The sequence below is a fragment of the Microcaecilia unicolor genome, chromosome 3 (assembly GCF_901765095.1).
Source record: "Microcaecilia unicolor chromosome 3, aMicUni1.1, whole genome shotgun sequence".
Lineage (NCBI taxonomy): Eukaryota > Metazoa > Chordata > Amphibia > Gymnophiona > Siphonopidae > Microcaecilia > Microcaecilia unicolor.
Window position 1 is genome coordinate 279,698,947 of NC_044033.1, and position 16,363 is coordinate 279,715,309.

At 44.3% G+C, this 16,363-nt stretch overlaps 1 protein-coding gene across 2 annotated transcripts in view; it reads right to left on the reverse strand.

The window, feature by feature from the left end:
* NLRC4 (NLR family CARD domain containing 4) overlaps positions 1 to 16,363 on the reverse strand; it is a 71,758-nt gene that overhangs the window by 44,750 nt on the left and 10,645 nt on the right. Inside the window, exons 2-4 of one of the 2 annotated variants that reach the window (XM_030195448.1) lie at positions 10,599 to 10,641; positions 8,714 to 8,965; positions 4,516 to 6,483 (exon numbers count right to left, since the gene is read on the reverse strand). In XM_030195448.1, coding sequence (XP_030051308.1) covers positions 4,516 to 6,483; positions 8,714 to 8,965; position 10,599 — 2,221 coding nt within the window. In that variant the 5' untranslated portion in view covers positions 10,600 to 10,641. The remainder of the gene's footprint in view (positions 1 to 4,515; positions 6,484 to 8,713; positions 8,966 to 10,598; positions 10,642 to 16,363) is intronic. The other variant, XM_030195449.1, reaches the window with a different exon arrangement.

Genomic DNA, 16,363 nt, shown 5'->3' on the forward strand with positions numbered 1-16,363 from the left:
TGCAAAGATTACTAAAGGCAACCTGATTACTGGGCTAGCTTCAAAGGGTTTGTTTGAAATAGAATCCAAACTATATAGAAAGGAAAGGTCCCACTTAACTTTCTTTCTGAGAAGTTCTGAGAGGAGAGGACATTTCTGTGGGTAAGTGACATTGTTTTATTCTATGCTTGGTAACTTAAAGATTGGGTTTAAAAGAGGAATTGTAGGATATTGATAAACACAATTAGAATTTTTTTAAAAAATGAAGTAAAATGTATTAACTAGTCTCCATGCCCTTTCCCCCATAGTTTTAAAACTTAAATTTTCTACCACAGCGTTAACAGTCTCTGAAAGGCATAGTAGGACCTAGTTCAGTCTTAGAAAAAAAATAAAAGAGAGAGAGAGAAACAAGCATTATTAACTAGTTTCCATAGTGTACAACCCTTTTCCCCATAGTTTTAAACTGAAACATTCTCTAGAGGTAGAAATTTGACAGCCAAGAGTATAAAAAGATAGTAGCAAGACTTAAACTGTCCTAAAAGAAGGTTATTTTCTGTTCTTGTCCGCTGGAGAGGTAGCATTGCTACTGATCTGAATTAGGTTTTAATTAAGGTGTGAGGATGTAGAATATTTGCAAAGGTTACTGAGGGAAACCTGATTACTGGGCTAGCTTCAAAGGGTTTGTTTCAAACAGACTCCTTAGAAACCAAACTATGTAGAGAGGAAAGGTCCCACTTAACTTTCTTTCTAAGAAGTTCTGAGAGGAGAGGACATTTCTGTGCGTAAGTAACATTGTTTTATTCTGTGCCTGGTAACTTAAAGTTTGGGTTTAAAAGAGGAATTGTAGAATATTAATAAACACAGTTAGAATTAAAAAAAAAAAAGAAGTCGAAGAAGCAAACTTTATCAGCTAGTCTCCATACCTTTTTCCCTATAGTTTTAAAACTTAAATTTTCTGCCACAGCATTAACAGATAGTCTCTAGAAGGCACAGTAGAGCCTAACTCAGTCTTAGAAAAAAAATTAAAAATAAAAGAGAGAGAAGCAAGCATTATTAACTAGTTTCCATAGTATACAACCCTTTTCCCCTTAGTGTTAAAACTTAAATTTTTTACCACAGCATTAACAGATAGTCTCTAGAAGGCACAGTAGAACCTAGTTCAGTCTTCATTCCCACCCACTCTCCCCAACTCCCACCCACCCCTAGCTCAACTCTTCATTTATGATCAATTTTTAGGACAAGAGGGGAGTTTTAATTAGAGTTTTAATTGTTTAATTAGTTTCTGAGAAGTACATAAGTACATAAGTACATAAGTAGTGCCATACTGGGAAAGACCAAAGGTCCATCTAGCCCAGCATCCTGTCACCGACAGTGGCCAATCCAGGTCAAGGGCACCTGGCACGCTCCCCAAACGTAAAAACATTCCAGACAAGTTATACCTAAAAATGAGGAATTTTTCCAGTCCATTTAATAGCGGTCTATGGACTTGTCCTTTAGGAATCTATCTAACCCCTTTTTAAACTCCGTCAAGCTAACCGCCCGTACCACGTTCTCCGGCAATGAATTCCAGAGTCTAATTACACGTTGGGTGAAGAAAAATTTTCTCCGATTCGTTTTAAATTTACCACACTGTAGCTTCAACTCATGCCCTCTAGTCCTAGTATTTTTGGATAGCGTGAACAGTCGCTTCACATCCACCCGATCCATTCCACTCATTATTTTATACACTTCTATCATATCTCCCCTCAGCCGTCTCTTCTCCAAGCTGAAAAGCCCTAGCCTTCTCAGCCTCTCTTCATAGGAAAGTCGTCCCATCCCCACTATCATTTTCGTCGCCCTTCGCTGTACCTTTTCCAATTCTACTATATCTTTTTTGAGATACGGAGACCAGTACTGAACACAATACTCCAGGTGCGGTCGCACCATGGAGCGATACAACGGCATTATAACATCCGCACACCTGGACTCCATACCCTTCCTAATAACACCCAACATTCTATTCGCTTTCCTAGCAAACACTAAATAAATTATACTAATCTTAAAGCTCTTTATATTCATCTGATAACCCTAGTACCTTAAGAAGTTTTAATTATTTATTTATTTATTTATTGATGGCATTTATATCCCACATTATTCCTACCCATGGGCAGGCTCAATGTGGCGTACAATAGTCTATTAAGCAACTCTATAATACTAAGATGCAGACAGTAGTCCAGCAGCAAGAGAGGTGCTATCCAGTCTTTTGCATTGAGTGTCACATGTATGATTATCTCCCAGTTGGTGAGAGATCATATGTGTGTGCTCGATGCACCCTTTGTAATTAGAATCTTTTTTGGTCGGGAAATCAGCAAAGGAAGTAGTGGAGCCAGATTAGTCTTGTTATTTTGTTACTAGTGGAACCATGCCCATTTCCTCAACAATGAAACGGGCCCTAGGAAGGCTGTCATGTAAGTTTTTATTCTCTCTCTCCCCTGCCCTCCCCTTCATGTCCAGCGATTCTTCCCTCCTCTCCCCTTCATATCCAGCGATTCTTCTCGCGATTCTCTCCTCCCCTCGATTTGTACCTGAACGTTCTCTGACTGGCTGGCGCTGGCTTCCACTCCGTTCGTAACATCCCTCCTGACGTCAGCTCGCCTCCAGCATTCCCTTCCCTCTCACTGTTCCGCCCTCTGACGTCATTACACCTTGACACAAGGGCAGGACAGTGAGGGGGAATGGAACGCTGGAGGCTGGCTGACGTCAGGAGATGTTACGAACCCAGGCAGCCCGACATGGAACGTTGGAGGTGCAAATTATTATATAGGATGTGGGCTGGAAAGGATAGTTAAGAAGTTCAAGATAATTATTTACCTATAATTGCTATTTATGTTTTAATTTTCATTTGTTCAATGTGTATTCTCCAAAATCAATAAGTTCTTCCTCATGATGTGGGCTAGATTTAGTAGCCTTGGGCTTGATAGTCAACCCACAGTGGTCAGAGATTTTTAAGGCACTGACCACTGTGAACAGAATTTGACCCATATATTCAGTTCCGGGCCTAACCTATACTGGGTACTGGTATTGAATATCCAGGTCTTGCCTAACAGCCAGAAATTATCCATGTTGCAACCAATGTTCAGACCGGTACCCAGATAAAAGTTAGAACAGCCTTTTTGCTATCCTAATTTTATCCAGGCACTTACGTGCATAAGTGCCAGCAAATCACCTAAGCACTATTCTGTAAGGGGCCCTTTTACTAAGCTAAGGTAAAAGGGGTGCTATGCTAGCAGCAGCAGCCATTTTTGCCGCACGCTGATGTCCTTTTTACCGCAGCAGATAAAAGGCCAAAAAAGAAATGGTCATGCAGTAAGATTGCACTTACTGCGTGGCCATGCAAGAGGGGAAGCACTTACTTCCACCTTCTGAGATGGCGGTAAGGGCTCCCGTGCTAACCCGGTGGTAACCGGACAGTGTATAGTTCTGCCCAATTACTGCCAGATAACTGTTGTGGTAAAAAATAAGGGCCTATTTTCCCTAGCATTGGAAATCACGCATGCTGGGGGTGGAACTATTGCCGCTGCCCGAATTGGGCCAGCGGTAGTTCTGGATTGCCGTGCAGTAAGTCCACAGTGGGTGTACTGCTGTTTAGTAAAAGGGTCCCTCAGTGCACGTTAGTAGCAGAGTGCATAAGTGCAAAAGAGCATTCATATGGGAGGAGCATGGAAGGTCTTGGGTGGGACTGCCACTTATGTGTACAATCCATAGAATATTGTATGTTATGTGCGTCCTTGCTGCATTTGGGTGTCTGCAGTAACACAAGGTCTATAGCTGGTTTAACTGAAGGTGCCTAAATGTAAGGCACACCGATACCAGGTTATGCTAGTTTTATATAATGGAATTTGGTACCCAATTGCCATTACAAAATAGGGTCTCACTGTGTGGCATCCAGACGCTTAAAAGGAGGCTCCCACTTATCAAGTCACCCCCATACTGTACATGCACACATTTACACCAACTTTAGAGCTAGTGTCAGTTTCTCTATCAGCATTTGAGGTCTGATGGGGTTGGTAATGGGATCCTATCTTACAAAGGCAAATAGGCTGTCTTAACTTAAACCACATAGCTATATGAATAGTGGCTGAATATCACTTCTATATAGACAGTGACAGTCCACATGTATTTGGAACCACTCACTATCTGGATAGAGGTGCTGAATATATGGAATCTATTTAAATGTTACAGCCGGCATTTAATAAAATAATGCTGACTGTGGCATTTGACAGGTTCTACATTTCTGGAATAACTATAGTATAAAAGCACATTATCCCACACTTGAATTATCAACAGAACCTGGATCCAGGGCCGGCATTAGGGGTGGGCAAACAGGGCAATTGCCCTGGGCCCCCATGTCATTGGGGTCCCCAAACCTGCCTAAAGTTGAAAGAGGGACAATCTGCAAGCAAGCTTTGGGGCCCCCTCCCTAGAATCTGTCCTGGGCCCCTTCATGTCTATCACTGGCCCTGCCTGGATCTGGAACATAAATTCCATAGACATTACCTTGTGGCCGTTCAGCTTGTAGATCTCTGATATCTAATGTTTTCAGCACTGTCATTGCTATAATCCTTAATTCATCTTCTGGGCTCAGTGGCGTGCTTTCAACCTTAAGGTCTTGCATGTTCTTGCAGGACTCAAGAATTCCTGCCAGATTCCCAGCAACACCTTTACTTCTTTTGAGGTGCAACCTGAGCCTTTTAGCAGAGCAGCATATTTTACCAAGGTATTTTATGTCTCTTTTAGCTAGCTTGGCAAAGTCCTTTAGCCTGACTTCTAAATTTTGGAGAGTCTGGTTCCAATCAAAAAATAAAGATACTGCTTTTTTAGGTATATATGTCTGGACTTTGCTGGAGTCTGTGTTTGTACCACTTTCTTCCATAACGTCACCTAAGGGAGTAAGAGAGCTTCCAAAGAAATCTAATTTAATAAGGTTCAGTGCCGACAGACAATTAGGTAAATGTTTGAAAAATTCAAAGAGTGTTGTGGATATATTCTGGGTGTTTATGTACATGCTTTTACAGGAAAAGAACTTTTCAAATTCATCACTCAGTTTAGATTTGGAAGCACTTTCTAAAAAGATACCTATACCACATTCCACAAAGGAATCCATATTAGCTACTTGAAGAAGATTCTCAGTTTCTTCATGCAACATGTAAACACTTAGAGATGGAGCACAAAGAGAGTCATTATCATGAACGTCTGTCAAGTGCTTCACAACTATTCTAGTGGCATCTATAGAGGATCCACAAGTGTACAAGAGCAGATTGCAGTACTTGGTAGTAATCTCAGAAACAGAATTCATTCTTCTCAGGTAACTCATGCCTCTGGACATCTCTTCTTCTTCACTAGATGCCAGTAAATCAGCAAGTCTCCTGCCTGCTGTGTACTCCTGAAATGATGTGTGAAAAAAGCTGTAGTCAGTTCTAAACCGTTGAGCAGTATTTTTCCGTAACAGACCTGCAGCCAGTAGAACCTCTTCTCTCATGCTAGAAAAGTCTTCTTCCCAGAACCTGAATCTGTGTTCAAACACTCCATTAAGGGCTAGGTCTCCACATTGATTTATGCTCTGAGTGATGCATTCATTTGTTAGATCTTCAATTTTGTGCCTGTTTTTTCTAACCATCAAGTCATATAGTGCCTTGAACAGTGCAGTCTGTGTGTTCAGGTAGAGGCTGCTGTCACCCATTCGAATGGCACAAGCAATCACCACAAATAGTGGTGTCTTCATAAGATTCTTCATGAAACTGGATTCCTCCAGCTGAGACAACAAATCTACAGCCTCTTCCTGCAAGACATTTTTAATGAGCAGCTTAGCACTGTCTTCCGTTAAATTGGCTGTTTCAGCAATTAGTTTCCCAAACCGTCGTACATTTCCAATAGTTTCCTTCCTGGTGCTTACAATAACTGTATTTCTGAACTTGTGGTTTTCTTTAATCAATGCTTCTATTTCAGGACAATTCTGGGGCTCAAACTCATCATACCCATCCAAAAGAAAGAGCACTGTATGCTTTAGCTTACGTAACTCTTGCATAAACTCGCTTTTGCTCCAGGGAAGTGAGTCCTCCAATAACTGGTCGATCAGAGTTTCATATATTCCATCTCTTGCACTGCTCAGACTTATAAAGAAGACAAATCTAAACTTAGTTAAAGCAGGGCAATTTCCAGAAGACCAGAGCATGGCTATTCTCTTGAGAAGAGTTGTTTTCCCTTTACCAGCATCTCCTTCAATGATGCATGGGTTTTCTAAATCATTCAAGAGGGAATCCAAAGTGATCAGACCTCTCCTGCGATTGTATGTGTCTTTCTTCCAAAGCAAAGGATCTGTAAAAGTGGTTCCTAAGTCAAAAAGTATGTCAATGTCAATTTTGTCACCCAGTGGATAAAATTTCTGAAACAGTGGTAATGAGTAGAGCTCCGTCAAGACCTCAACCAACATATCTAGGTCCTTTTGTTGCACTTGCCCACTGCCACCTGTTTGGAGAACAGAAGAGAATATGAAGATTAACAACATTTCATATTCATAAGGGAAGTTTTTAGTTATGTTTATTTAAACTTGCTCTAGAAGCAATTCAGATTGTTGCTTTCAGAACATTTGGTTACATAAGGTAAAAATGGTCCAAAGCACATTAAATGCAATTCTGTAACAAGTCATCAAAAGTTAGGTACCTATTTTTCATGGGTTGGGAACCTATTCTCTAAGAACAGTTACGTGTGCCAAGTGTTCTTATAGAGTATTAGCATAAACCAGTATTGGCACACCTACACTAGGTCTATAGCTGCCATAAATGTGTGCTTCTACATGCGACATTCCCATGAAACAAGAAGGCAACTGATCTGCAAACACCAAACTGGCAGAAGAGCTAGCCAGAATAGGAAGTAGTCCAAAAGAGCTTTTATTGTTACAACGCTTGAGGGATTAAAAACATGTGTCCGACCTAGCCATATTTCACCGTATCCAGGTCTGAGACTGAGGGAGAGAGTTTGCTATAATCAGATTGATGATAGCTGTGTTCCACAGTAAAAGCTCTTTTGGACTACTTCCTATTCTGGTCTGCTCTTCTGTCATCTAAATGTGACTCTTACATCTATACGTTCCACCTCTACTTACCCCGATATCTTTTAATATGTTTTAATATGTGGTGTGTAAATAGCACACTAAGCCATAATGTGTACTGGGTCGCACTAGCATTCATTATAATTAATTGGTCCTTTTAAATATAATAGGTCTGCAGCAATTAAAGGGCAATTTTATAATAGGGCACCTACAATTAGGCACCCAGAAAGTGCATGGTAGAAGCCTATTCTACACACGAAAGTTGAAGTCTACTTTCCTATATGGTATACCAGCGTAACTAGATATACATGTGTGTAGGCTCTTAGGAAAGAACACTTAGGCATTGTATATATTCATGTAATGTACAGTATTCTGTACGTTATGTGTGTAAGTTTGAGTCCCACCCATATGTATACCTCCCTTGGAAATATGCACTATGTAAGTTAAGTGTTAGCACCTATGTTATAGAATTGCTCCCTTAATATGCAGCCAAGCCTTTATTAAAGTTAATGCTACCTACATTAACTTAATGTGGGTTATGCCACTTTAATAAAGAGTTTAATCAGGGTTCACATTTTCACTGGCGTGCACCATCAAATCCAGACCCTTGAAGCCTGAGTGCTGGCTGAGTGGCACTATTCAATCTCAATTACTCTTCTTGTTATTACTACAATAGGTTCTTTTAAAAATAATAAAGCAATGATGTTTACCTGTAACAGTTATTTTTTAGCCAGCAGGACTGATAAGGTACACAAGTGGGTAACATCATCCGTTGGTGCTGAGATGGAACTGCTCTCCCAGAGCTCAAAATTTAGCAATCTCCTCATCTCCTCAGTTAATTATAGAGTTATAGAATGAAAAACACTTGGGGTGATGGGTAGTATTGTGTTCTGCTGTTTGCCAAAAATACCTGTTACAGGTAAGTAACACTGCTTTCTCCTTTGACAAGTAGGATTGAGTCAGGTACACAAGTGGGTGATTCCCAAGTTCAGGACTACTCGGCCTTATTTTGTCTGAGGGGGGCAATGCTCAAAGGTCACTGTTATATATGGCAGCCGTGGGTGAACTTATCAACTTACAAACAGCGACCGATGTATGAAGGGGATGGCATGCAAATGAGATGCATGGAAATTTAACGATGACCTATGTGCAACAGCCCCTGGAAGCACATAGCACATGTGCAGAACAGTTGTTTTCAGGATACTGATGGGGGAACAGTTCCTGTCCTGAAAAGATCTCACCTTCATCATTAGGACAACTCGGAGCTCCTGTAACTGTCTGTGGTGGTGAGGGGATCTGAATAGCCATCTTGTGTATAAAGATGGTAGTTGGGGCTGGGGTACATTTTGAAGCTGAAGCTCTGGTGTGCACGCAGCTCGCAGGGTACTGAGCAGGTTAAAAAAGCAGGCATTCTGATAATTAATCACCATACTCAAAGGTTGATAACACCAAAGAATGTCAACAGTAAACTGAAAAGGATGATGTTATCTACTTGTGTGCCTGACTCAATACTGCTTGTTGACCAAAAATAAATTCTACATTGATCTTGCAAAATATAGTCAAGGAATATTGGTTATACTTTCTCAGAACTACAAAAAAGCAGATTATTGTTAATAGCTTAGTATTTGTATTTTACATGTTACTTACACAGGTCTTGAAAAAGCAAATGGTCATATTTCTCCAGGCATTTCATAAAAAGATTGCAGGATTCTGAACCTTTATTCAAAACCATGAGTATAAGTTTTCTTGAAGCAACTTGGCTTACATTTTCATCATTAATTACATTCATTTCTTCTGTTGATAGAACATTTTTTCCGAAGAGGTCATCAACAATTTGGTTTACAATACACTTGCCCATTCGTTTAACTAGCTCTGCATAGGTATCCTTGATGAAATCCACTGAGAAAAAAAAAAAAAAAGAACACACGGTTTACATATACTTAAGGCTTCTGATTTTACCTTTTAACCAATAAACACCAAGAAAAGGCCATCAATGCTAAAAAAAAGAAAGTTTTTATTGTATAAACACCTGAAAAACACCACTTTCCCTAGTACTCTCTCACCCCTCCCCTGGCTAGTTTTATATTCTCCTTTCAATTATTTTGCCTTTTCTGTGCTAATGGCACCTTAGTGACACAAACATAAATATTTGATTCCCCTGGAAAAAATACCCAGCAAAACAGCCATCTGGTTAGTGGTCTGAATATCACTGCTAATCTGATAGCACAACCAGTCAGCACAGACTCTGGATATTTAGCAGCAACCACTATCCAGACACTGCTGTTGAATATCCAGATTTATTTTAGTCATGACAGTCAGGGCTAGATGCACTAAACCTTAACGATCCTTTAACGACCCTTTAACGAAGAAATTTAGCATGCATTAAAGGCCATTTTCCGACGATGCTAGCAGCTAATGAAAACGGAATGCAAACGAGTAACTACCATTGAAATGTGGACAATTCGGAATGCACTAACCATACCGACGATTGCAACGAATCATTTACCGTGATAAATTTAACATACGGTCAGACCTGTCATTAAGGCCTGAGCTGTCATCTCCCCGCTTCCCCTGCACCTTAAAATTCCAAGCTGGCATGTTGAAAAACAAAATAAACAACACAAACATGTGGCTCCCCGCTTCCCTCTACATACAATAGAAATGAAACGAAAACAAAATCAAAAAAGGACCGGGAGGGGGCAAGGGCGCTCATCAGGAGCGTCCTGTATGGACGGCCTTGCCCCCGCCCCCCCCCCTGAGGTCGCCGCTGCTCCCCGCTTCTGCATGTATTAAATAAAAAATAAAAACAAAAAACCAAAGTTTAGCAGCCCCGGTCCCCCTCCCTTCCTCTCTCTGTTTTTCTCCTGTTCCCACAGCACCACCTCCCGCCATCCTCCATCCCCATGGCCCGCCTCCCTGAGCTCGTCACCGCCGCTCCCCCCTCTACCGGACCCCCCTCCGCTTTACCAGCCCGCGCAGCGCCTCTCACCTCTCTGTGAAGGCGCTGCATGGGCAACAACAGCTGATCGGCGATCAGTGCTGCCTTCTCTGACGTCCCTCTGTTCTTCCTGGGCCCGCCCCCCACTGCCACTGCTAAGGTACCTTGGCTGGCAGGGGTCCCCAACCCTCGCCAGCTAAAGCATTTGTCCTGCACTGGTCTCACATTGCCTGGCGCCCTGTTCTGTTTTCAATCACTGTGCATGCTCGTTTTAATGAAACTGAGCATCTGCAAACTGCTCAGTTTCATGAAAACAGGTTAGGGTGCCAGGCAGTGTGAGACCAGCATGGGACAAACGCTTTAGCTGGTGGGGGTTGGGGACTTCCGCCAGCCAAACTGGGGGCCCCAGAGTCAATTAGGGGGGCCCAGGCCCCATGCCCCCCCATAGCTACGCCACTGCTTTTACTAAAGCTTAGCTCAAGTTATCTGCAGCAGGGCCCATAAGACTAAAGTTGGCCCTGCTGCAGAACCCTTCAGTGCATGGAATTCAGTGCAAGTATACAAATGTTAAGGATATATTTTTAAATGACTTACTTGTTCATAGTATTATGGCTTCTGACAACTAAACAGGAAATATCTGGAATAAGATTCAAACAGAGTAGATATTATTAGGTATGTCCAATGTTTAATAAATTACACATTTATGAATACAATTATAACTAACATAATAACACAGGCAGCATGGATCAGATTCAGTAAATGGCGTCGAACGATAGGTGCCATTATGATCTGTGCTCAGTGTGAATTCTATAATAGCTGCACCACTCAGTGTTGCCATTATAGAATTTGTGCTGAGTGCAGATTAGGCACGAGCATTTATGCTATCTTCAAGCTGGTGTAAATGCTGGCACCTAAGTCCTCGTAGTTACATGTGGAATAGCAAGTATTCTATAACCCCAAGCCTAACTTTAGTTCCAACCATGCTTCAACCCACCCATGCCCCTCCTCTGGCCACACCCACTTTATAGTTGCACACGATTGAAATTAGGAGTGGTGCTTATAGAATACCTTATGAGATATTTCTGTATATAACAATTAATTGGCTTTAATTAGCACTTGTTAATTAAAATTAGTGCCTATTGAGTGCCAACTGATCAAGTAATGCATACACAGAAATTCAGACAATGCACAAAATTCTGTGATAAACTTTAGGCACCATTTATAGAACCCGAGGGTATGTGTGTATTTGTACCCATATATCAGGTGGGGATTTTTTCTGTTGGGAAAGTGCTGCTATACCTGAAGAAATGGATTGAAAAATCACCCTTTAGAGGGCAATTTTCAAAGTGTTTCCACTAGTAAAAAGTGTTGTATCCATGAAAATCCTATTCTGAAAATTGTCCACCCTATACTGCAGTAAAGTGTATTCCTGGGGAGAGGTTGGGTCAGAAGAGAAAAAAATAATATATAGCTTGGGATTTTCAAAACTATACACGTTTTAGTTGGAAAAAAGTGCCCTCAGTAAAAATAGATTCAAGTCTGTGGGTACTTTTCCTTTAGGCAACTTTCATAGTAAAAGTATATACAAGGTTCCTTGAAAACTGGTGTAAAGACTATGGATGAAAGGTACAGGTGGAGTTTGAAGCAATGAAAGCAGTTCAAAGGTTGCCTTTTATATTTCTGGATAGCATTAGGATGGAGTGAGGGTGTTATATCTAGCTATATGTGTAACAGCGTGTCGCGTGCTCGAGGACCTTGGCATACTGTCAGGCTTCTTCCCCGGGAGCACTGGGTTCGTGAGCCCATGGGCCACTACCGTGGAGCGGCAGTGGCAGGCAAGATCACCTCCAAGCTAGAGATGAGACAAAACTGGACCGGAACCCCGGACTGGAGTTCTACACCGGAATACATGGAACTGGAACGCACCGGACGGGTGCGCACTGGAATGGAGCCCGCTGGACTGGAACACACTGGAGGGCCCCACAGGACTGGAACATACAGGAGTGAAACCCGCTGGACTGGAACACACTGGACCTAGGCTTCACCTAGCTTGACCACCTTTCCCCGAGGGTTGAGCCCTCAGGTTCTGGCAGCCGGTAGGACTTACAGGAAAACCCGGAACTGGAACTTGCAAGCAGGAACAGCAGGAATGAAGATCCAGGAGTGCCCCCTGGCACCTAGGCGCAGGCAAGACAGACAGGCAGGGACTGTCCGGGTTCTGGTAGTCGGCAGGTTTAAACACAATGACTAGTAAACTGTACCTAGGCTAATAGAAACGCTATACCCAGGCAAACCAGTCATACACAAGAAACATACACAGAGCACACTCAGGAGACTTGAAAGCTATACACCAGCTAACAACAAAGCTGTGCCCAAGCTAACAAATCATGCACTGGAAACAAACACAGAGCACTAGCAAAGCTATACACAGGCTAACAAGCCACACGGTGCCTAAGCTGGCTAGTCTAAACAAACACAGAGCACTAGCAAAGCTATACACAGGCTAACAAGCCACACGGTGCCTAAGCTGGTTAGTCTAAACAAACACAGAGCACTAGCAAAGCTATACACAGGCTAACAAGCCACACGGTGCCTAAGCTATCTAGTCAAACATAGAAACTCACACAGAGCAAACACTGAAACAGTGTACAGAGCACTCTATACACCAGGGCCCTAGATGAAATGCAAAGGCCAGGGCTGTAGTCTCTAAGTGATTAATAAAGCCCTTCCACACCAGAGGCACAGCTGCAGCAATCACCTTGCATCCAAACAGAGGCTTGACACACAGAGAAGTCAGCCCAGCGGGAGCCATCTTGGATACTGGCATAGAGGAGTCGGCGGCAGCCATCTTGGAAAAGGCATAGCCCACACAGGTGAGGTTCAGTAGGGCAATCAGCACACAGAGCCAGAGAGAAACTAAGACAGAGACAGACACAGAGACAAGCCAGCACAGCCACTGACTCCCAGAAACAGGGTAAGTCTGAGGGTGGTCATGGCCACAGACGTAACAGTACCCCCTCCTCAAGACCCCCCTCTCGGTCTCCCTGAGGAGTTCAGGTGTCCAGGGGTAACTATGGTGAAACCTCCTGATGGGTCTCAAAAGCCAGACATAGATCACTGGACTGGAAGTCACAAGGAAGTTCAAAACTGGCAGACAAAAGTAGAACCTGTGACCAGGAGGCTCCTTCGAATCATCATGGAGCAACCTCAGGAACATGGATGCATCAAGAGGAACAAAATTCAAAAGTAACCCTTCCCAGAGGGAACCCACAATGTCCTGGACCTCTTGGTAATTCCGTGTAATGGCAAGAGCAAGGCTGAAGCCACTACCCCAGCTGACATCAGAAGCCGGGCTGGGGCCCGAAGTGGCATCCCAGTCTTGACAGGAACTAGAAGTCTGAACAGAAGCAGATCTGGAACTGGAATCTGGGTTGGCATCCAAAACGGAGCCGGGATTTGAACCCGGACTGGAATCAACCCCTTGACTGTAACTGGAACTGGATTCAGGAGCTTGACTGGAACTGGAACTCGATCCAGACTCAGCATCTTGACTGGAACTCCAACTCGATCCAGACTCAGCATCTTGACGGGAACTCCAACTTGATCCAGACTCAGCATCTTGACTGGAACTGCAACTCAATCCAGACTCAGCATCTTGACTGGAACTACAACTCGATCCAGACTCAGCATCTTGACTGGAACTCCAACTCGATCCAGGCTCAGCATCTTGACTGGAACATGCAACTCGATCCAGACTCAGCATCTTGACTGGAACTGCAACTCGATCCAGACTCAGCATCTTGACTGGAATTACAACTCGATCCAGACTCAGCATCTTGACTGGAACCGCAACTCGATCCAGACTCAGCATCTTGACTGGAACCGCAACTCGCTCCAGACTCAGCATCTTGACTGGAACTCCAACTCGATCCAGGCTCAGCATCTTGACTGGAACTGCAACTCGATCCAGACTCAGCATCTTGACTGGAACTCCAACTCGATCCAGACTCAGCATCTTGACTGGAACTCCAACTCGCATTTGATCCGGGACTACTAAGCCACCTTCTTTCAGCTTGGGCTTCAGGAGTATCCCGTAGGGTTGGCTCCGAGAGGAGTTGGAAGCGGTAAAAGAACAGCTTGGTAGAGGGATCAATAGCAGAAACTGGGTTTTCTTCAAACCCAAGCCAGGAGACACGCTTTCTCTCTGCGGCAGCTTCAGGGGTATCCTTCAAGGCTGGATCAGACAAAAGGGCAACCCGGTACTCCTGGAGCGTCATAAACGGATCCAGCTCAAAAATGGGGTTGGAACTGGGATCCACACTGGTACTTGGAGACTCCGTAGACAGCGCCACTTGAACTGGGATAGGAGGCTCGGTTCAAAGTGCCCTCTAGACTGGACTTGGAGGCTCGGTCAGGAGCATCCCGCGGACTGGACTCAGAGGCTTGAGTGGAAGCGCCACTTGAACTGGAGTCGGCGACTCGGTTAGGAGCTTCCCTTGGACTAGGCTCCGAGGCTTGAGTGGAAGCGCCCCTTGAACTGGCATCAGAGGCTCGGTCAGCAGCGTCCCTCTGACTGGACTCTGAAGCTTGGCTGAACGCGCTGCTCGGACTGGATTCAGAGGCTTGTCTGGACGCTCTGCTTGAATGGGACTGGATCCCTGCTGGGCCCAGAGCGTGGAATTCCCAAGACGTCTTCTCTCAGCGACAGCTTCCCGAGTATCCCACAAAGCTGGATTCAGGACAAGGCTGCGGCGATACTCTGAGAGTGTGATGAAAGGGTCCATATCTGAAACTGGGCTTTCAGTGATTCCAAGCCACCGGACATGTTTTCTCTCAGCTGCCGCTTCAGGGGTCTTCTTCAAAACAGGATGAGACAACAGTTTCCCACGATACTGACGAAGAGTCATAGAAGGATCAAGCACAATGATGGAGCTGGACCCCAGCTGGGTCGGCTGGGTGGGGGTTCTTGCCGGGCTCATGGCCTTTGCATTCTGTCGCGTGCTCGAGGACCTTGGCATACTGTCAGGCTTCTTCCCCTGGAGCACTGGGTTCTTGAGCCCATGGGCCACTACCGTGGAGCGGCAGTGGCAGGCAAGATCACCTCCAAGGTAGAGATGAGACAAAACTGGACCGGAACCCCGGACTGGAGTTCTACACCGGAATACACGGAACTGGAACGCACCGGACGGGTGCGCACTGGAGTGGAGCCCGCTGGACTGGAACACACTGGAGGGCCCCATAGGACTGGAACATACAGGAGTGAAACCCGCTGGACTGGAACACACTGGACCTAGGCTTCACCTACGCTTGACCACCTTTCCCCGAGGGTTGAGCCCTCAGGTTCTGGCAGCCGGTAGGACTTACAGGAAAACCCGGAACTGGAACTTGCAAGCAGTAACAGCAGGAATGAAGATCCAGGAGTGCCCCCTGGCACCTAGGCGCAGGCAAGGCCGACAGGCAGGGACTGTCCGGGTTCTGGTAGTCGGCAGGTTTAAACACAATGACTAGTAAACTGTACCTAGGCTAATAGAAACGCTATACCCAGGCAAACCAGTCATACACAAGAAACATACACAGACCACACTCAGGAGACTTGAAAGCTATACACCAGCTAACAACAAAGCTGTGCCCAAGCTAACAAGTCATGCACTGGAAACAAACACAGAGCACTAGCAAAGCTATACACAGGCTAACAAGCCACACGGTGCCTAAGCTGGCTAGTCTAAACAAACACAGAGCACTAGCAAAGCTATACACAGGCTAACAAGCCACACGGTGCCTAAGCTATCTAGTCAAACATAGAAACACACACAGAGCAAACACTGAAACAGTGTACAGAGCACTCTATACACCAGGGCCCTAGATGAAATGCAAAGGCCAGGGCTGTAGTCTCTAAGTGATTAATAAAGCCCTTCCACACCAGAGGCACAGCTGCAGCAATCACCTTGCATCCAAACAGAGGCTTGACACACAGAGAAGTCAGCCCAGCGGGAGCCATCTTGGATACTGGCATAGAGGAGTCGGCGGCAGCCATCTTGGAAAAGGCATAGCCCACACAGGTGAGGTTCAGTAGGGCAATCAGCACACAGAGCCAGAGAGAAACTAAGACAGAGACAGACACAGAGACAAGCAGAAGCCAGCACAGCCACTGACTCCCAGAAACAGGGTAAGTCTGAGGGTGGTCACGGCCACAGACATAACACAGCGATATTAAGATGTTTAATTTAGGACACAAAATTGGCTACCACAAATTACATTATATTACATTAAGTATATAAGTACATAAGTATTGCCATACTGGGACAGACCAAAGGTCCATCAAGCCCAGCATCCTGTTTCCAATAGTGGCCAGTCCAGGT